Source organism: Pseudochaenichthys georgianus, chromosome 6, assembly GCF_902827115.2.
Source record: "Pseudochaenichthys georgianus chromosome 6, fPseGeo1.2, whole genome shotgun sequence".
In the NCBI taxonomy this organism is placed as follows: domain Eukaryota; kingdom Metazoa; phylum Chordata; class Actinopteri; order Perciformes; family Channichthyidae; genus Pseudochaenichthys; species Pseudochaenichthys georgianus.
The window spans coordinates 25,249,215-25,272,352 of record NC_047508.1 but is presented as its reverse complement, the minus strand read 5'-3'; the positions used below and the strand labels follow the sequence as shown (position 1 = coordinate 25,272,352).

Here is a 23,138-nt window from a genome sequence, read left to right as displayed (position 1 = left end):
CACAGGAAGCGTCAGTCTCAATTTTACACAGACTTCATCAACCAGAAAGACTAGTATTCAGACAAAGCCTAAATTGTGTTTTAAAAGAGATCAATAAATTCAATTTAGCAGCATGTATCTGTGTAAGACAAGTCATTCAATCCGTTTAGCTCTGACATGTCACAGATGTAGGGTATGTTAATAGTCCCATGGCATGCAGAGGTTTTGGATAACAAACATACCTGAAAGGCGCTCTGGCTGTTGTAGTTCTTTATCTCTTTATTGGCCCCCCGGAACAGGATAACTCGTGCACAGCTGTCCTGAATGACGAGAGCAACATGTGTGTGGTTGGTTAGCTAGGAGTTTTAGATGTCACTATATTTTACCATCTGCAACATTCAAACAGAAATATTAGATTTAAAGAAACGGTGCCGTGAGAACATTGGAACAGAGGCAGCATTACTGCACGATATGTTTGAAAGTGTGAGCACTGACTCCAGCAGATGAAGTGCATAATGAGCAACAATGCACGCACACACAATTATCTACAATGCAACCATATTCACTACTAATTAACTATGAAGCGATTTTTAGAAGGAAATAGGGAAAACACTAAATACCCTCCGACTAATAATAGAAGCAAACAGACGATGGGTGAGGTTGTTTGTGTTGAATTTGAACTTGACATTCAAATAATTGTAATATGCTACAAGCTGCAATTGATCTTTTATCATATATTTTACGGCCTTTAATTAAGTCAGAGTTGCTGGACCTCCTGCTCTGCTCTTAACTTTTAATGTATATGAGTGGAATACATGTTGAAATGGATGGTTTAACTTGAACTCTTAGCCATGTCTTTGTGTAGCACTGTAATTGTAAAGTAAGATTTTAACAAATTATAATGGTGACGTCACGTGCCAATACATGTTGTTAGTGTCCAGACTTACATTGATACTGCTTTTATCTCATACCATCCAGCCCTAGTTTTAATATATTTTTATCTTTGAATTTCAGTAAACATAGCAGGAAGAAAAGACAAAGAAAAGAGACACAAAAAGACCCCAACATGCTCTGTACTAATCACAACATGTTCAAGTAAGTGTAGTACAACACTGTATTTTATAAAAGGAATTCAACGTGGAGCTTGTTGGCCAAGCATTGGCTAAACTATACTTAAAATGCAAAAGGAGGCTGAAATTAATTAAATCCAAGAAACACATTACAACAAGGATGAAACAGACACCCTATATAGTTTTACAACACACTCTTTCTCTCCCTCTCTCTCCTTTTCTCTTCCTCTCTTTTGTCTCAAACTATTGCTACAGTATATAACGTTTTGAGTGTTAAAGAGAAAAAAGGGTTGATTTTGTATTCATCACTGAGTGCAGAATAAACGCGACTAGTTTTGCTCTACACACAGCACACTAACTCTGGTGACTCCTGTCATGTTGACACACACACACACACACACACACACACACACACACACACACACACACACACACACACACACACACACACACACACACACACACACACTATTTGAACATGAGGTCAAGTAAAACAGATCCATGTGATTTTCCTCATTATCCGTGGTGTATCTGATTAACTGGTCTTGCAACAGTATGAGGTTAACACAAACAAACTGGAGCACCCTCTTCTGGTAAAACACACAGATGGTAGCTACGTGGGTGCCGGACTCTGCCCTGAAATGACCATGGTGTCCTGCATTAGCACGTACATGTAAACATGGATGGTAAAGACATGGGGATATTTGTAAATGGTGTGTTATGAATAATGCATGATCACTCTTACTACTAATAGCCCATACAGTATAACTGCTCAGGGTCTAAAACATCTAAAAACGTATATAGATAAATGCCTGCGGCTTTAAAGTGTGATGATCGCTAATCAACCATACATTATACAGTTGCATGCGCAATGACACACACACACACACACACACACACACACACACACACACACACACACACACACACACACAGCGTAATGAATCGAAATGAACACCATATGTTTTTTAGTTAGTACCTTTCTGTTTTTAGCCACAAAAACAAGGTCATAAAACAAGTTTTAGGAAAAACCTGTTATATAATGTACAATACATTAATGCTGGAAAGAAGTGTTGAAGGATTGCTATATGATAGACGGGACGTCTTTCTCCTCTTGGATGCATTTGTAAACAAAACACAAGTTGTAGCTTTTGCTGATTTTTTTAATGTGGTGAAAGAAAATACAAAATAATCAAAATCATACAACTTAACCTTTTTTATTTTACTTTTACTGATGTCCATGTCAACGCATGTTACATCCTTACATATTTAGGAAAATCAAGCTTTAAGAACAACTACTGAACTATCATCTGTGCTATTGAGACATTCTACACTCTTTTACAAGGGCATGCATAAACAAACAAGCAAACACACACACACATACACACACCAATTACAGTGAAGGCCATCTGTCTTTCTCTTCTCTCCAAGGCTTCCTATAGGAATTCATTAAGGCAACAATTCCAGTAGATCTCACCATGGTTTCTAGATGTGATTATATTATCTACACAGGAATACACAGTGAGCTACGTCAAGTACTTTACAGCATCGACACGGGTCAGTCATGTGTAAAGCGTGTGACAGATGGTACCTCTTCACAGCCATGTTTATACATTTGAGGATCCCTTCTCTCATTAGATATAAGCAGATCTCACATCCTTCACTGCACTGCATTGGGCTTGTTTTTTACATTGGAATGTGACTAATCTGAAGCACATACAATGTGTAATTTACTGCTGCAACACTGTAAATGAGTTCTGAATTCCTCCTCATTATTGTGCACAACTGACGCCTACAATCACTGTGGCATGAATACATTGATACATCTTCCATACAGCTTATTATAGAGTTGCAGCAAGATTCCATTACTTCCAAAAGTCCTGTGTGTGTCCTCACCTCTCTTTAATGTCCCTCATCAGTGTTGTCCTTTCTCAATCATTCAGCCCAGCACCTCCCATGGATCTGTCTGCCAGGCAGAAGACCCCTGCTATGCATTCATTCATTGCTGCTAATCACATATGCCAGGCCTAGCTAAAAGCTCAGTAAGTAAATGTTAATGGCCAGACAAACTTTGGCAATAGAACAATTGATCAGGCTTATGGTGTTGCTAATTATGTTATCTTGCTGTTCATCTTCTCTCCCAACTTTACCTCTTTCTGACACTATCCTTTCTCTCTCCATATGGATGTATTGATCTGTGCCACTAGACGACTAGGTTCCCGCCCGGTCAATTCAAAGCCCTTTTTTTCTGTCTGTAATGGTACATAATCATCCGAGCAAGGCCTGACCCCGCTAAGAGACACTGTATCTGGGATCAATCAGCTCGACGTGCTAAACAGTGGAAGTAGACAAGAGCTCGGAGTGTGACCATAACAAGACTGTTAACTTAAAAGAAGTTGTATGAGTAGATACAACTATTCATTCATTATCTCTTTGATTATATTCAGTCCACACACAATCACGCCGGCCCTCCACTGACAAGAGCGACACCGAATGACTTCAGTCACGTGGACGTGTTGCGAACAGCCTGTGAAATGTTGATGCTGTGCCTCCAAAACACACACACACACACACACACACACACACACACACACACACACACACACACACACACACACACACACACACACACACACACACACACACACACACACACACACACACACACACACACACACACTCTCCTGAGAATGGTGTTCAGTTAAACCAGGTCATTCCTCATGACTGACACATGTGCACGAAGTACACAGCTACAAATACAACACGTAAACACATTCATGAATGCACACTTTTTGACTTGTTCATTTGCAAAAGACAGAGAGAGTGAGTGAGAGAGAGAGAGGAGTAAAGTGCTCATTTCATGTTCATGAACTGAGCACCACTCTCTATTTTCCAAAGGAGCAGGAAAGCCTTTTGCAGAACGTCAAGTTGCATGTTACTTATGGAGCATCCAACCACACAGCAAAGAGCAACATATGCACACACTGAACCTCACGGAATACTCTCGTCTTTTTCCCAGGAGTATTTGAAGCTCTCATGGCCCTCATGTACCTCTCTTGATATAGAACACATTCATTCATATTTTAAAATATACACTATGCCTTTCTTTCCCGTTTTCACAGCCTCATAAGAGCCTTGAATCACATTATTACTTTATGAGCTACTTTATACGACCCAAATCATCTTCTCAGCCAGTGAACATTTCATCACTTGGAGATTGGCAGCTGTGCTTGATTGATTTTTCTTGAAAGAATTGAACTGATGCTAATTTTTATGAAAATGATGGATTACCTAAAGAAAAAGCGTGTAAATGTTCTTTGTTTTTCTTATTGCTATAACATGACCACAATCCATTTATATTGTAAACAACTATTATCGTTGCCTAAAAACAATTAAAAACACTTAATCGTTGCACTGGGTGACATAACCACTAATGTGGGCACTGTAGTTTATTTTGTGATGAATATCACCTTGGACATAGAATATAGATTAAAGAGGATTATTTCTTTAAAATGTGTTGTGGGATTTATAGGAAAGCTGTAAAATACCCTGGCCGTAGCCTTTATGACATGCTGTGCAAACAGAACATTATTATCAATACAGACCAAGGTAAGATCCTCAGTGTGTACTCATGAGAGCTTGAGGTAATCACTATAATACCTCCCACACAAAATAATAACGCTGTACAACACACAGTCCTTCTCTGACTGATTGCAGCAGACAGAGTGCCTTAATGACTGATGTGAATACATATGGCAGACATACCCCTGATCTTTGGCCGTTTTGTTGTCAAAATCCTACTTAGACCACTTCTCCTGATTATCCGCTTTCAGTCAATTATCAAAACAGCCAACAAATACAGTGTACATAATGACCAGGTAAAGGATACATCTGCTTCAGACTGCCACTACTCAGAGGTATCCTTTAGCTTAACTACACAGATGTGCATGTACGAGCACACACATAAAGAGGCATAGCATGGTGTAAATGCTATCCTGCAAATCAGAAGGCCATATAACCACAAATCGATACATTTCACAAGTGTCCTCGAGCTAGACAATAAAGCTCAACGCCAATACCGTTAAAGCACAGAAACTGCTCTGACAACTCTAGGAGAACAAGCTACTGTAGATCCTACATGTACATACCGTACATTCAATTAAGAATTTGCATCAAACTGCCACTTTGCACAGCTCTGTGAATATTCTTCCTTTTGCCCCTGAATATTGGATGTAAATCATGCATCGCACAACAGTCCAATATGCATGTCTTTCCTGGAGAAAACCCCACTCTCTAAGCACACACGCAATTTAAAAAAAAACAGCTAGTTACCTGGTTGTAGAGAGCACACACATGGAGGGCGGTGTTTCCAGATGCATTCTGGGAGCTCATGTCGGCTCCGTAGAACAGCAGGTGCTCCAAGTGCTGAACGTGGCCATAGCGGCATGCCTGAAAACACAAATTCATTCATTTACTCTTTTAAGCATCATTAATCCTTGTTTAGTTACAAAGTGAAAAGGGAGCAATCACCCAGTGTGTCTGAGAAAATGATCTATTTAATTTGTCAAAATTAAATAGATGACAAAAAGGTGTCGTGTGTAAAAATGTGACACACTGGATTTTAACCAGAGCTCATTGTGTTTCTGTGAGCTTATCAATCCCAGTAAAGAAAACTGAAAAGTAAAAACTAAAGCTCGATGAACAATCAAGTGTTAGGGTGCAGTACGCCTCTGGTTCTGCCTGTTAAAAACAGCAAGTTGTTTTTAAATACAACAATTTTAAAAGTTGTAGACCTCAGAAATGTTACAAGTGTGGAATATTTTCCTAGTTTTTCCCCTGGGGCTAATTCCCTCACACATGTGTTCAGTCTCGTAAAGCAGGAGAGACCCTTGTTCACCTGAGGCAAAATCTCTGAAGTAAAATTATTCTCACAAAATGAGATTCCTTTTTTCAGCGCCTGTTTCCCATAACTGGAAGCAATACACTTTTCATCTTATCTTTACCTCCTCTACCTCTTTTGCCTCCTCCTCTGTGGTTTTGTCCTGTGTCATTGACTAAGAAGCACACCGTGTCTCCCCAGCAATTGTTTTCCCCTCCTGTGTTCTGTCTCGCTAAGAGTGTGTGACAGTGGGGAGACAGCACACAAATGATGCTGGGATTGTTGTTGGTTATCACACCTTCAGCAGTGTATCCTATTGTACACCATGTATTCCTCTAGAATACTAATGCTGGAAAGGTCACAGAAAAAGGAAAGACAAGGAAAAGGAGGTAGACATAGGGAGAACGTGTGTGAGGCTGAAGGACCTTTGGATTTACTCTGTGTCTTGCATTTATAACATCATCTGAGTCCTATTTAAACCTGGGAGACAAGTATAAAAACAAACCCTCAGTTTTCATTCCTGACTTTCATCTTTCCCTAAGTTAGCTTCTCCTTAGCACGCCAGCTTTAGGTAAAGCAACATGGAGGAGAGACATGGTGTGTGATGGAGACAGCACTAAAGGTACCAGTGGGCTTAATGCAAGAACATTTTTGTATTTATATACTCAAAGTTCTCTGTGCCATGGTTGATTCAACAGACTGTTAACTGCACACACTTTAAAGCGAATGCTTGAGTTAGACTGATGAATAACAGCTCTTCAGTGCCCATGAGATTTAACCATAAGCATAATCAACACTCCTAAAATTGCCATAAAGGCTAACTGTTACGCTGTGTGTGTGTGTTTGTGTGCAAGTTTCATTCATATACAGTACCTTTTCATACAAAAGTGAAAGGAATTATTTCACTTTGGTTTAAGTCCTGCAGTCAGAGATCAGCAGAATAAACCAAAACAAGTTTTTCCAGTGTCACTAGTCATATTCAGTAAGAGAACCACTTCCAACAACATGTATCAAAGCAGCAGTATATTGTGACAAACATAAAGATGGACTGGCTAAATCAACCTAAATGGTGTAGATGTGTTTTTCCCCTGTACAGGAAAGGCACAACATTTGATCATGACATGTGAGTAAATGTTGTTTTGTTTTGTGTACAGTGCAATACAACAAATATGACATCAAATTGCCTTAAATCTTTGGAACATAATTATTTGTGTATGACTGGTTTTTGCATCATACCACACCTTTTGATCCAACATACTCGTTCAAATCGGTTCTCTACAACACCATTTCTATGGTTTAATTGAAACTTAATAGAGTGTACTTTTCTAGGCGACAAAGTTCAGTTGAGCTTATTCCAGGGAACAAAAAAACGTGTTTACTGTGAACTTTTCATCTTGCTCATGAATTACTCAACAACGACCACAATAGCAGGACCTTGAGATTATCAAGACTTAAAGGTAGAAGCTATGAGGGAGAGAATAATAGATGAAGTGGGGAGTTGGAGAACATGCAGGTAATGAAGGTGCAAATCCCCTGACATTGTCACCTCTTTTTGAAATGTTACCTCCTGAGTCGGGTTTCTGCTAATTCTCACTTCTTATTAGTTATTTTATTTACATTAGACAACACTATAACTAAATGAATAAAAGTGCGGTGTCATATCCTATGTTACAAATATTGATATTTGGAAAATAATCAAGAAGATTTACATACAAATATAACATAAGCGGTATGAGCTTGATTCCATACAGCATTTATTTATATTCAGTGTGAGCAACAGAAGAGATGAGCTTTCTGTTTGCCTTTTCTTACACAACCTTCAGACCTCCAGTGTCTTTCTGTCTGATATAAGCCTAAAAGCCCTGACGCAAACAAAAACACCGTTGTGTTTACAGCGCAGGGCATGGCTTGATGCAGTACGAGTATAAAATGCACACAATATGGCACCTATTTCTCTGGTTCACTTAGATTTACCGACTGCTTGAACTGCCAGACACTGGCACAGATACAGCTGCAACAACAATAGCACGATGAACTGTTGGTGTCAATGAACTCTGAAAACCCAGTAAGTCATTTTTGCAAGCCACTACTTCACTTAGTTTAGAACAATATATGTCTATATAATGACCTTTTAGTAGCCATTGGTGTTTGTGCTTGCATTCAGATTGTGTGAGCATGTGCACCATACATGTTTAAGTGTTTGTGGTTAAAGCAATGAATAATGCAATGTTTCAGTAGTGTTTTTGGAATAGAATATTTATTTTGGCCCCTAACCCTTATACATTTACAGGAAAACAAAAACAATGTTTTTAAATATTAATATATACTTAAAAAGTCAGAAGTGCAGATTGATTGAAAAGTGTTCCAAACTGGTGCATGTTCAAACCTTCAGACTGGGGAAGAATGACTTTCTACCCAAGCTGGAGCTTCCCACCGCCCATGACCCCCCTCCTCCCAAGGGATTCAACCACCACGAAATACATTCTCTAACAGAAGGAAACGTAGAAATCAATTCAATGTGACTGACCTCTTACCGTGTAACTACATCTGTATTGTGCACACAATCCATCACTTGTGTGTGTGTGTGTGTGTGTGTGTGTGTGTGTGTGTGTGTGTGTGTGTGTGTGTGTGTGTGTGTGTGTGTGTGTGTGTGTGTGTGTGTGTGTGTGTGTGTGTGTGTGTGTGTGTGTGTGTGTGTGTGTGTGTGTGTGTGTGTGTGTGTGTGTGTGTGTGTGTGTGTGTGTGTGTGTGTGTGTGTGTGTGTGTGTGTGTGTGTGTGTGTGTGTATTACCTGGTGTATCTCCTGCCAGCCGTTCTCGTCCACACAGCCGACCTGGGCATGGTCGTGCAGCAGCAGCTCACAGCAGTAGGGGTCTCCTCCCACCATGGAGCTGTGATAGAGCGGAGTCAACCCCCTACTGTCTTTATAGTCAGGCGATGCACCCAAGTCTAGCAGTGTCTAGTAGGAATAGAAGTATATAATATTGCTTAAAGGACTATATTAGTCGCTCTATTATACATATGTTATTAACACTAGGTAAATGCAGTTGCAAGAATAATTCAGCAAAGTAATAATAGTACTGATCAATATAATTACATTTCACTCTGCTAAGAGCATTCCTATACTGTGGGTCATGTGTTTAATAAAATATAATATACCTTTTATTTGAAAAAAATAGTCAAGAGTATGAACTTTAGAAGACTAATTATACCGATAGCACCAACAGTTTACTCATGTTGGACGGCTTAGTGTCATTGAATATTTGGATATTGATATTGACAGACCGGAAATAACCAATTTTATTTTCAACAGCTCTGGCTCAACAGGAAATCAATTATATGACTCATAAATCCTTTCATTTAGGTTACGAGCCTCCTCAAACCCGACACATACAAGGCCATTCTCTGAATATGCCAGCCCATTGAGAGAGAGCATGCTAATCCCCACATATTTGGTAATTGCTCAAGCTCCCTCTGTGCTCGATTTCTCAAGCACCCTCTGCCAGAGATTGCCTACCTGCAAACTCTGCCTTCCCAAAGGGAAAGTTTGCAGGCGGGCAATTGGAGTAGCAGAAGAAAGACAAAGAGAGGAGTCAGCTTTCTGCTACGATTGTGTGTGTGAGTGTGAGTGACTGCGAGGCTGTGCATGTTATACTCACTATAAGCGCTGTATGGTTCTTGCTGCGCACAGCCTTGTGTAGGGCAGTAATGCCATCTTTTGTTCTGTAGTCCAGATGCACCCCCCCACTCTTCAGCACCTTGATGAGCTCTGCACATCCCTCCAGCTGTGCTGCCAGCGTTAGAGGACATTCTGTCAAACACAAGGATGAGTGAGCAAACTAAATAAAAAATCAACATATTTCCAGTGGCTTTACTGTGCATTCATCTTACAAAGTTGACATTTAAAAAATTGAACCTGTCAATATTTGCAGACATAAATCGCCGGCTCCATTCGTAAAAACTGGGTATAACGTTCCAGTGACTCTGCATCTGGATGACTGCCTGGTGACTGTCACCCTCTGGTCTGCCTAAGTGACTGCTTCCTGTTGGTGTTAACCCAAGCCATTCTTATTCACCCCACTTCCCAACAGGTCACCCAACAGGGACATCTCCTTTATGGCTGGACAAACATTTGCATAAATGTGTGGAGATTAGCAAAGAGAGTAATCCAGCTTTACTCAATGTGCAGAAGGCTTATTTCAGAAAAACCTCAAAATGGTCATTTTAGTGAAAAACACCAAATGAATAGAGAGTGAGGGAGAGAGAAAGAGAGAGAGAGAAAGCATGATTTAAGAAAGACAAATGAATGAACCTGAATAAAGACATTCAAAAATAAAGTCAAGGTTGAAAAAGCGAAGTAAAAATAACTAAAGTATAGAAGGGATAGGATCTTTCTTTGTACACACTGCTCACCTCCTGTATCTGAATCATGGAAGTTGGGGTCCAGGCCTTTCTCCAGGAACCTTGAGACCTTTTCAATGTTCCTCAGCTGCACATACTCCATGAACTTCTTCAGGTTTGCCTAATGGAGGGAGAGGGGGAAGCAGAGGGAAGAGACAGCTGTGATTGGTTGATGTCAGACTCATGCTGATGGAGATGTTTAATAATGCAGTTCAGAGATGAAAGCTAAAGTCGCTGCTCTCTGCTTGTGTGTTTGACGGTTTTATTTCTTTTCTGTCATGCCAAGCAAATGGACCATGTGCAGTACGGGTATGAGCTATTATAGGATGGACCAAAAGAGACAAGGAAAAGGCAGAGAGGTAACGCAGAAATCTGAAAGAGCTTTCCTTTGGATGGTAATGCCTAGAAAATGAGATTGTGAGCAAACATCACAATTGTAGTTTAAGCGTTATGGGTAGAATACTTTACAGTACCTTGAAGCAACATTGTTACATCACTGGGTCTAACACTAATGTTTAAAATCATTTTCATACAACAAGCAGAAACCTGTGTGCAGGTTCTACCAACCCAGATCCTAACACACACTTACTGTGCTCACACACATCAACACTTAATTTCCTCTGTGACGTCTGATTAAACAAATTCATCACCTCTGCTGATGGGTGTAAGCCTGTAGAGTATAGTGGGAAATGAAGCTATGAGCAAGGTACCAGCACTAACATTTCATAATAGATTACTATAGCCTGAAGTGTCAAGGCAACAATCTATCCTGGGCTGAGAAAGAATATTACAGCGCAGAAATGATCTAATAGCTATGTACTGTACTTATAGAAGACATGGAGTAAAAAGAGGTATTATTAAAACAAATCTACTACCTTATAGTTTGACACTGAACACATACAATAACAATGAAAACATGATTAATAACCTAATAGGTATCCCAAGGATCTAACTACACATTATCTGCAGTATACCAAATGAGCAGAAAACTTTCATTACTATTGCATTCGCTGCTTCTCAGCGCCAGTCCTTACGTAACATCCACATGTTCGAAAGCCTCTGGACACATATACACAAATACATTTCACACAACTTAATTACTTCATAAACACGTACACACATGCAAGAATGCAAACAGATTGCAGCTGCCATGTTCAACACTCACCATGTGCGGCATCATTGTATATCCTTCGCTCTTAAAAGTCACACCCTACACTTTCCGAATTGCACATATCCTCCCTTGCTCTTCACACCAAGTCACCTGAAGCCCGCCTTCACACACACCACACTGAAATGCTGCGGGGAGCTGCCGACCGCTCCTCTCACCATCTCCAAGTCAAACTGAGTGAGAGAAATTCACTTTGGCTTTTCTCTTTTTTTCAGATGTTCTGTGAGGCAGTTGTTATGGTGATGGGATACAAAGACAGCTCTGGCAGCCAATGTACACATGAGGGGGAAGAGCTTTGAGGTTGGTTGTGTGTGTGTGTGTGTGTGTGTGTGTGTGTGTGTGTGTGTGTGTGTGTGTGTGTGTGTGTGTGTGTGTGTGTGTGTGTGTGTGTGTGTGTGTGTGTGTGTGTGTGTGTGTGTGTGTGTGTGTGTGTGTGTGTGTGTGTGTGTGTGTGTGTGTGTGTGTGTGTCTCCTGCACAATGCCTCCAATACTGCCTTGAAGTGGCTCGTGATGATTTGCCAGCAATCAGCTGGATCAGATTTGTATTTTATTGCCTGTTATACAGAGCACTGATAACTTTTCATATTTTCTCCCATTAGAATAATTATTTACAAGTCACCATGATACACAGAAAATTGTCCTGATATTCAGAAAAAGACCAACAATGGGATGAAAGCCTGTCATCCATCAAATGCAGCGCTGGTGGAATGGCTAATTGTTCCTTTGCAAAACAAGTCATTGGAAACTCAACATAAAAATACAATCCTAAATAACTGCTTTATTATGTTATTAACCAACCCATCTTCATTTAAATTAAGACGTAAGACAGTTTCCCTTTCATGTTGAAACATTTTAGCTTCTGGCAATATTAAAAAATCATGCAAAATCTTTGCATGTCTTTTATGTCTCCTGCTTTAGATGCTGCTATTCTCTTTCTTCATGACTAAGTCAAAAACTCTATCATGTTCCCAGCTTGAAGAAAATAGTGCAGAAAAGCCTGCAACTGTTAGAGATGGGTGAGGATAATTTTATATTAACCAGATGTGCACGGATTTTCTATCACTTTAAGTAACAATCACTTATAGTGAGTAGGGTAGAGTATTTGTACTCATTATCCCACCCTGTGCATCCACATGCTGCAGGGAATGGGAATGATTGGCAAGTGGAGTAACATCTTCCTACACAGGTCATGAGAGTCTATTGAAATTCAAAAGAAATTGGAAAAACATGAGAAGTACCTTAATCTGTTTGGATTGTAATCATTTATTTGCCAAGTTGGCCCGGATTTTAGTTGTTGTATTCTGGGAAGAACACTGTCTTTTCTTTTAATGACTTTTGATGATTTATGCTTATTGTAAGATTGTATTGGTTGTGTAGCCTGAAGTAAAACAAAAGAATAAGTGCCACATCATGCACACAGCAGTAGGTGAAATCATTCCACACATAAAAGCGACTGTCAGCAAAAATTAAACGGGTTAATCACGCAATCATGTCTGATGGGTGGGGGGGAGACCAGTGGTAACATCCTTGATAGTGTATGTACTTAATATTCCAACATTTAAAAGGTAATGAAGATAATGAGCATTACAATCACTAGCACCTGCATGTCCTTAAATCTAGAGAGATACATTAGTCATCCCTCAACCTCACAAGAATTGTTTTGTCAGACTTTGACAGACAGGATAGGCAGAATGTGCCATTAATTAATAACCTACTAACAAAGAAACGCCAATCAATGGCACTGATAGGAGATGGATGAGGGGCTCTGATTGAGCTCATTGTTAGTGATTGTGTACTGGGAGGCATTATCCTAGGCTATTGTTGTTACCATTTTTTTTGGGAAGGTCGCTTAATGTGCAATACATGCTCCTAATTTTGCGAAGTACAAATCCATGTATTTGTTTCCAGCCTTAGACCTGGCAGTTTCTGTTGTTGCTCGGGTGCTACGGTAGCTACAATTAGCTTGAGGGGCAAAACAAACAGACAACTTAATAGATACATCTGATCCAGCATGTTCTTTCCAAAAAACATTAAAGGCCCCAAGCAGCTTCAGTATTTTGTTATGTTTTCTACATCAGTACGGGTCGTGCGTCACTAATATTAACATTTTTACAGCCCAGATTAAGTTTCATGTTAGGCAGTTATCTCCATAGACACAATGTGAGTTCACTGCTAAAATCCATCACGTGTACGCAAGCACAAACAATGCACCACATCAACTATTGGGTTCTACTTCACAGCAGCCTGTGCTCTCCAGGGAGGAAGGGTAACACTAAGAGAGAGATACAATCTGAGGAAACAAAAAATAGGAAATGACATACAGATACATGTGCACAAGAATTACCACCAAGTGCTGACGGGCACTCAGAATGATGCTAGACGAAATATACAGTCTTTAAATAACTACAGATCACATCAATCTCTTAATTAATTCAAAGTTTTGAGCACACCACACACGTCATGTTTTCCTTCAGAAGAACATATGTGTCTTAGTCATTTTATACTTATTTTGGCCAATGAATCAGCAGTTACCATCTCTAGTAGTCCAACCCAGTCTCACAGCATTTCGTCTTCACCAACACGTATTTCAATCTATTGATTCGTGTTCACCATCACGATTTGCCCCTTTTTTTCGTGTTGCACAGCACGATTTTAAAAGCAATGTATTTCTACTGGTAACGTGTTTCGTGCCTGCAGGCTGCAGCACGTCTTTTTCTCCGGTCGGGTCGTGGAAGACCGGAAGCTGTGTGGTTCATAAAAACATGTTCTTACTCAATATCAAGCCACAGTTATTGCTTTTATTTTAAATCGTATAATTTCGGACTTTTGTTGTCGTCTGTGAGGAAAATACATGGGGCTCAGAGCCTCAGGATACTGAAATCTGTATTTTTTAAATCTTTTTTTCCTTCTAATTTGTTATTCTTTTCAAAATAACACACTGTTATTTACTCACCAATAACACACAATTATCCTTGCTTTTATTTATTGGTTTAATTCCATAATCTCGGGCTTTTTCGGCGTCCGTCAGGAACTGAATTTCAAAATAAATATAACCGGAAACAGACGTAGGCATTTCGAGGGATTACCCAAGATCCTCAGCTATGGTTTTAAGCTTGCTGATTGGATGTGTTAGCCGCAATGCATGCTGGGATTTGGTGTTTATATTATATGAAATCCGGAAAACATTTAAAAAGTATAAAATAATACTTAATTCCGAGTGCTCTTGCTTTTCTCTTTGAAAGTCATCACATAACGGCATTGTAATACACGGTTCGGCTGCATTACATATTACAGATCTGCCGTAGTTCTTTATTTAGAGAGCCCTGATGAGAAGACCTTTGGAAAAACTGGAAGAAATGGCGCCGAAACTGAATACTTGACGTGGATCATAAATATATCAACAATTAAACAACATCTTCAATTTCTCTTCACACAATACGTCTCCTTGCAGTATCAACACTAATTCGGCTGACTTTTACATTTGATCTAATTCATAGATAGGTTATATTTACACCATAACGGTGCACAGCTGATATAAAAGGACTGTAGTTTTTAAAGATATTACTGATTTTCTTTGAATGTAAGAATGTAAATACTGATTCTGAAATAGTATAGCAATATGCTGTAAAATGATGTGAAAGCATGCATAAAACTATACATCTTCAGATGTTGTACATACACACTAATAATACAAAGTTATTATGGCTGTGTGCACCTTGTGTGCACCTCCTAGTGGTTAAAGCACGTTATTGAATTATTGTACAGAGTACATACTTTCATAGGGGGAAAGTATAAATATAGAAATATAGAATATAAAAAATCAAGAAGATACTATAAGTGATCTCTACAATAAAACAGTTTAGTGCAGGATGCACAGATATTAATAGGAGGAGGTGCAAAACAGAAAAACGGATTAACCTTTATTTAAACATTAAATATTAAATATTAAGCCTGACAAAGTAATTAACGTCTAATATATTGCTTTCCTGCAATGTTAACTATGTTGAAGCACTTATTTTAACTGATATTATACACATTAATTATACTCTTATGTATGTAGATAGAATAAGAAATGTGCAGAATATGACAGTTTAATGGTGGAGGTACACATATTGATAGATGTCTTGTAATGCACTGTTGAGGAACCTGTGACCCAAGTTTTTCATTCATTGCATAACTACACCGTAGTTGTGTATGATATGTCAATAAACCTTTGAAAATCTTGAAGGGGATGTGCAAAATAGCCATAATATACAGTCTTTAATTAACTATTAGTAGAGAATAACGAATAATGAATATACTTTATGACTTGTTTCCATTCATGTCAATTGCAGATACATGTTTAGTCTTCTCAAGCACCAACTATCAAATATCTCTCCTGATTGTTGGCACTTGACAATCACCTTACCTGAATTTTACTCAGGTGTAACTAAAGTCTGATTTAAGGGTTGTTTATATTTCACATAATTAATCAGAATCTGCAAAGTAACTCAAATAAATGCAGTGGAGTAAAAATACCAGCTTAACCTCTGAATTGTAGTGGAGTAGAATTACAAAGTAGCAATGAGCTGTCATGTGGGTATATATTAATGCTGCGCATTATGGACACAAGTGATTTCCACCCATTTATTAATTATATGTTTTACATTTGATAACACCAATGTGTTTAATAATGGCAACTTCTAATTGTGGGAAAAACGAAAACGTTCAGTAGAGACGTGACGTCCCATAGAACATTTTGCGAAACACAATAGCCAGCATGTGTAGTTCTGGGGGGGCGTTCGATTTCAGTTTTGGATAGTCTGGCGTGGTTTCGTTCCATTTCACACAGCTGTTTGACGCTCTGCGTAACCTTACGGGAACTGTATTCCTAAACGATAGCTGGGGATTATGGGTAGTGTAGTGTCTTCGGCCATCCTAAACTCAGAAATGTTGACAATCGCAATGATGCTCGAAATGTCCCTTACAGGCCTACGTCTGTTTCCGGTTATTTTTATTTTGAAATTCAGTTCCTGACGGACACCAAAAAAGCCCGAGATTATGGAATTAAACCAATAAATAAAAGCAAGGATAATTGTGTGTTATTGGTGAGTAAATAACAGTGTGTTATTTTGAAAAGAATAACAAATTAGAAGGAAAAAATATTTAAAAATATAGATTTCAGTATCCTGAGGCTCTGAGCCCCATTTATTTTCCTCACAGATGGCAACAAAAGTCCGAAATTATACGATTTAAAATAAAAGCAATAATTGTGGCTTGATATTGAGTAAGAACACGTTTTTATGAACCACACAGCTTCCGGTCTTCCACGACCCGACCAGAGAAAAAGACGTGCTGCAGTCTGCAGGCACGAAACACGTTACCAGTAGAAATACATTGCTTTTAAAATCGTGCTGTGCAACACGAAAAAAAGGGGCAAATCGTGATGGTGAACACGAATCAATAGATTAAAAATCGTGTTGGTGAACACGAAATGCCGTGAGACTGGGTTGAGTAGTCACAACATCTAGATCATCAAATAATGCTTTACTGTGTCTCACCTCAACTCCTCCTTAAATATCAAAAATAGTTGTGTTCCGTGGTGTTGACAGTGTCAGCGCTGTACTTTCACAGACATATTCCAAGGAAAACAAGAAAAGCATGACTGAACAGCCAAAATGAATGGTTAACCAAGAACAAACTAGTCAGAATATTCAGAGTCTCTGTTTCATAATAACATCAAATACTGCATTATCTGCAACTGGTCAACACTTTATCATTTCTGTTAAAATATAATGTGTGTCCTTTTTTCTTTATCTGCCAGATTTGATCAGTCTAAGGCTAAGCTTGCTGAGGTTGTGATACTCAGTGTATTTTGTATAACTCTAAGGTATACCAACATTTGCAAGCTGAACAATTTGGTGTCCCCCAATGGCAATGATTGAACACATTTATAGAATAAGCTATTTACTCATTAGTTGCACTTCTAGACCCTACACTTTGGCAACAAGTTTGATTGGTAGTCAAAGCAGTTTATGTGGATACTACTGTTAAGATGAGGGGTAACCATGCTATGCTGAATCAATTAGACAAAAGAGAGGGACGGCAAACAAAGAACAGATAAGAGAACGAGAGAGAGACTTGGAAATGGAAGACAGTGTCTAATCTCAGCGCAGCAGAGAAAGAAACAGCAGCACTAATCAACTCTGGGAATCTATGGCAAGTTACCAACTTGTTAAACCAAGAAAATATCCTGCAGATTTATTTTGAAGCTCAGCACGAGGTGTCCTTCTCTGCACTACATGTGATTAGAAATGACTCTTCAACAGCGCCATTGAATAGGTTCTGCATTTGGTACAAATTCAACTCTTTTCTGGCTAAAAAACGTTTGTCGCCAAATCAATCAAAACTCAGCTAAACGTACAGTACATAATGAATGAGAGTAATCTTACATTTGCAATGTTATACATAAAAGACAATCCAACAAATTATACATTTTGTAATGTCACAGGTTGTCAGTAACCTGTGACGTTACCATACCAACAAAATAACTTTACTGCAGTATATAACAGTAGCTGTTTACTTGGTGGGAACCTCCTGATATTGAGGGAGACCATGGTTCAGGACTTGTGTCCTGATTAATGTGCAGCCCATTGTAAGAGATCGCCAATCGGAGGAACAAAGTGAGTGGACGAGCTACTTCAGCTAGAGTGAAAAAGATGATAAAGGTTCCTTTTTGTATTTCAGTTCTCCTAGGAGGCTCTTGTCTCTTCCTCCACAGGGGGGATTATCTGAAAGTACCTGATAAAAGCCTGGGTAGGATGCCAGAAATTACAGAGACAATTTGCCGTCTTCCCTTCCTCTTTTACTCACTATGTTCTCTGGCTATTCTCTGTTACTTTCTCTCCTCCTTTTATGATACGATTTGCCCTAGCTTCATAAAAAGGAGGTATACCTGCTCAATGTCCTGTTCAATAGCTAAAGTGCATCCATGTATGAGCCATACAGCTTGTCCAAATGTATGTCAGAAACTTTCACTGCCCTATATTTACACTCATTATCACATGGTCTCATAGCCCCTGGTCCCTCACAGCTGGCCTACACTACACTGTGCCATGGGTGAGTAGTAATTAACATTTTCACCAACATGATGGTTATTCAGGAGGATCATATACTGGCATAATGTGACCTGGCCCGTAACACACACATGTTCTAAAGTGTCACAACTGCTTAGGCAATAAACACAGAGAGCCAGTGTAGTGGGTCATGGGTGTGCTCTGGGGACAGGAAGGCATCACCATGATATGAGTACAAGCTAAACCTCATGCAGACGTGGAAGTAATGCTCAAGCCCACCTGCACATGGTGCATGCCACATTACAGATGCTGTACCATGAAGACAAGTGTATGGTTAGCTTTAGGGATGTCATAATACTATACATGCATTGGTTGATACTAAAACAAGTAGCAGTCTAAAAGTCTCCTGTTTGCATCGTATTGATTTAACTAAATAATTGATCACAAGTGTCAAGTGAGTGTGTTCTGTGCTGTGGAGCGAGTGTTTGGTTAGGGGGAAGAGAGGAAGAGAGAGGTGGATGCACCGACAGCAAACAGCTGTTATGCAGAGAGGGAGCAGAGGAGAAAACGGTTGAGGACGCACAACAAGACTCCTGTGCCTTATATCCTTCTGGATTGAAACAGTTTGACAGGACGCTGTTGTGACATCTCTATTTACAGTAAACGATAATTCCACATTTACACCAACACCCATTGCTTATGCCATGTGGGAAAAAGCATTTACTCGCGTGTGAAATCCACAAGGAGTTCAGACCTACTGCATTGTGTAGTGAAGGGTTATCCATGCTGCCAACAAAGTACACAGTTCAAAATTGTCTGTCTGTCTTCTTCAACTTACTCACATGATGCTACTTTGTGCTTTCAACTCATCAGGTATGCCCTGTCAGCATTTAGCTGTCATATTCTAAAGTGAAGTCTATTCAGATGCCAGGCGACTTGTCTGCTCAGCCGGTCTGACAGTGATGCGGAAAATGGTCGTGACACTAACTGATGGCGTGATCAATCAGACCCAACAGTATTACTGATGAGCAACACACAGTTGGAACTGTTGCGGTTAATATGATTCAATTATTAACTTGTAAGTACACTGTTAATAAACAAATGTGTAGAAGCTGATTTGCATATACAATGTTATTGTCCAAATAACAATTAGCATGAGGTGCCATGGATTCAGGGAGTGTCCATTTATATGATCTTACCAAAAGCATTAGCTGTTTTGTTTCATGTAATAAAACTCTTACTAGAAATTCAGGCATCAACAATCATTACCAAATTAAACAAGGACAACTGCCTCTTCCTTTGTGTTGTCCCGTCAGCAAACACCCTTATCTGGCACTCAGTGTTCCTGAATCTCTGTCTGTCTGTGCTTTGTTGACAGCCACTTATATAGAGGCTGGAGCGAGAGCCTTGACCTCCGTCTCCCAGCTGCTTTGTACAGAGGCTGTCCTGCTGCAGGGGCACTGCATTTTAAATAGACACACAAAACTAAAGTACAGATACACCACTCCATATTAGATCCATGTCCATTCTGGCTACGTTCTCATACCCCTGCGAACACAACAGCTTTTTCTCCCCAGGTTTATCAGAAGTAAGTTTCAAGTTTCAAGGCTTTTGTCATGTGTGCATAGCTACAGTGTAGTTATGACAAGGACATTCTTAGGGCACAGACTCCTCCAACAGTGAAACACAATAAAACAGATAAAATAGTACAAGTAAATAAAATAACATTTAATATCATAGAAACAGAATATAATAGAAACTGTGCAGAATAGTCTATATACAGTAATTGCTTGGATATGATATATATGAGTTGCAAACAGATGAATGTTACGTATATTCTTTCAAAAGTTCTGGTGTTTAGCATTCTTATGGCCCGTGGGATGAAACTGAATGAAATGACATAATGGATCTAAATGAATGTCCTGACCATCATAATAGATAATATCATATATTTGTCTAAAAAAAGTCTGATTTGAGACACCATTTTATTTTCCATTCTATAAAAGGAAAAGCAAATGTGGGCTTTGGTCAAATAATGCAAGCACTGTTTGCAGAGTGGAATTGTTACACAGTGGTTGTACTATACAGTTCTCAAAAAAAAGATTTGTGTATGTATGTTTGTAGTTGAAGACACTGAAACAACTGAGAGCAAAGGGGAGCATGCAGTATTCACTCAGCTCCATAGCTAAGGGAGATAAAAGCAAGAGGCATCATGTAAGAATACTAATATGCACAAAATAAAACACAAAGCCATCCCTGACAGTGAAGCTGTCACTGCTACAGCAGCTGCTCAAGATTCACTTTGAAAGCAGAGGCTACTTTTTTAAAACTTTTCTCGTCAAAAGAAAAAAGGAGGAACATTGTTTAGCTAGTTTTATTTAGTTTATTCTATAATTCATGGATTTATTGCAGAGTATGAAAGTCTAGAAGCATGTTGCCATTACAAATGCAACACAATGGTGTGGTGTGGAAGAAACATAAGAAAGTGGGATCATGTGAGGGGAAGGATTGGAGGAGAGTAGTTCAAAGAAGACATGATAGAAGACGAGAAAAAAGGGTAAGAATACGAGATGAGAAAAGGGGGGCAGCAATCTATTTACAGCTCTAATCTTTCCTGTCCCGTGCAATATTGGTTTCTCTTGAATTATAAATGACAGAGAAACTCCTTTGACAGAAACAACATACTAATCCACTGAGTTGTTCTGAAATTCTGTAATTATTAGATCTTTATTCTCAAAAAGTTAAATGTTTGTCGACAGTCTGAATTTCTTGGCTCAGGTGCAGTTGATATCTGATCTGTTCAGGTTTGGGACATCGTTTTTTCTTCCTCCTCTTTTTTCTCCAGTCCATCCAAGGTTTAAGTGAGGCAACATAGAAAGGTGAAATGTGCCTTTTGTGGAAGTAAGGGTCCTCATACACTTGCTAACAAATATTTGATGATTTGCAATTCTCTTTGGTATAAAACTCTCAGGCATGTTAGCAACATTTTCTTACTTTGAACACATCAAATAATGAACTACAATGAATAATGAAAATCTCTCGATGTTGCACATCTCAGTATGAGTCACATGAGCAGTGACCCAGCTAAAGCTCTTTCAATTCATCATTAAAAATAGTTCTACAAATAGTGAATTTAAAACAAATACTAAAGCACTTTTTTTCCTTTTCAATACAGAAAGTGGCCACATACACAAATATCCAAATATTACTTAGAAACTATCATGAGTGACAATGAAAGCACTGAACTGGGCAAGCAACAAACTGCAGCAGTGTACATTGCCAGATGTTGGCATATTTGCCGCCACAATGACTGATTAATAACATCCTGGACACCTCGATGGGCAACAACGTGGTGCAGGAGTTGTTTAAACTCTTTTTCTGCAGTGAATCAAAATCACTATCGATAACCAATGTAAATCCAGGCTTCCTACTGCTGCAATCCTAGCCATTTTTGGGATACACTTTTTGAGTGCCTTCAGCAATTTTAAGTGTTCTCTACTGAAATTAGTCCATGAAATAAAACATGTTTCCACACAACTTGTTTCCACATTAAATGTAACAATGATCAAGTCCAGGACAAACAAACAGGCAGTGTATATTTAACATTACATCTTACTGGAGGATTAAAGTTAATATTTCCAATATAAGAATAGATTAATTAACCGTAATGTGGACGTGTCCAATCGGTGTGTGTGTGTGTGTGTGTGTGTGTGTGTGTGTGTGTGTGTGTGTGTGTGTGTGTGTGTGTGTGTGTGTGTGTGTGTGTGTGTGTGTGTGTGTGTGTGTGTGTGTGTGTGTGTGTGTGTGTGTGTGTGTGTGTGTGTGTGTGTGTGTGTGTGTGTGTGTGTGTGTGTGTGTGTGTGTGTGTGTGTGTTTCTGCCTGTATCTTTGTCTGTTTGGACCTCAGCCTACAGTTTGTTTGTCTGAGAGAAAGAGTAATCTTCACTATCCATGCTTAACACAGGCTTAGACCGTAATGCTCTCAGCTACAAACAGACCAATATACTGTACAACAAAGTATGGACTTTATTTCAAGAAACAGGATTTTCTGTGAGGTTAATCAACCTTTACTGTATAGCAAAAAAAAAAATCTCTGAGTAATTGAATACACTCTTAAGCTTAGAGGGAGACTAACACCACATGAAAAAGCAGTGGAGGCTTGAGGATGAAATGTATTGGACAAAAACTATGGGCTCAGAACAGTCTCATAATACACACATGCACACAGAAGGATTCACACTTTTACTTCATGATCCGCAAAAGTATTCACACTTGTATTTCCGGATCCACACTTGTGTTTTTCAATGCACAAACACACAATGTGTTCCGTTTCATATACATGTAAATAAAATCCAAACACAGATATGTATTTTTGATCCTCACATATTTGTTTTCCGTTTAAATCCCCTGAAACTGCAAACACAAACCGCTTTCTGTGCACGGATCGCTGTGCATTCGTGTGTGGGTTTTTTGAGACTCCCCTGACGGTCAGCCGATTCGCACTTGTAATTTGTTCTATCTATAGCCAATCAGATATTTCCTTCATTCTAAGCCAATCACATGAGCGAGCGCACCCCCATGAGGG

The 23,138-nt window shown here is 39.1% G+C and overlaps 1 protein-coding gene across 3 annotated transcripts in view; it reads right to left on the bottom strand.

Moving 5' to 3' along the window:
* The window catches only part of shank3a (SH3 and multiple ankyrin repeat domains 3a), a 224,750-nt gene that overhangs the window by 125,195 nt on the left and 76,417 nt on the right, over nucleotides 1-23,138 (bottom strand). For all 3 annotated transcript variants that reach the window (XM_034085067.1, XM_034085068.1, XM_071203491.1), the window contains exons 4-8: nucleotides 10,342-10,450; nucleotides 9,588-9,739; nucleotides 8,720-8,887; nucleotides 5,382-5,498; nucleotides 222-299 (exon numbers count right to left, since the gene is read on the bottom strand). In XM_034085067.1, the coding sequence (XP_033940958.1) occupies nucleotides 222-299; nucleotides 5,382-5,498; nucleotides 8,720-8,887; nucleotides 9,588-9,739; nucleotides 10,342-10,450 (624 nt within the window). The remainder of the gene's footprint in view (nucleotides 1-221; nucleotides 300-5,381; nucleotides 5,499-8,719; nucleotides 8,888-9,587; nucleotides 9,740-10,341; nucleotides 10,451-23,138) is intronic.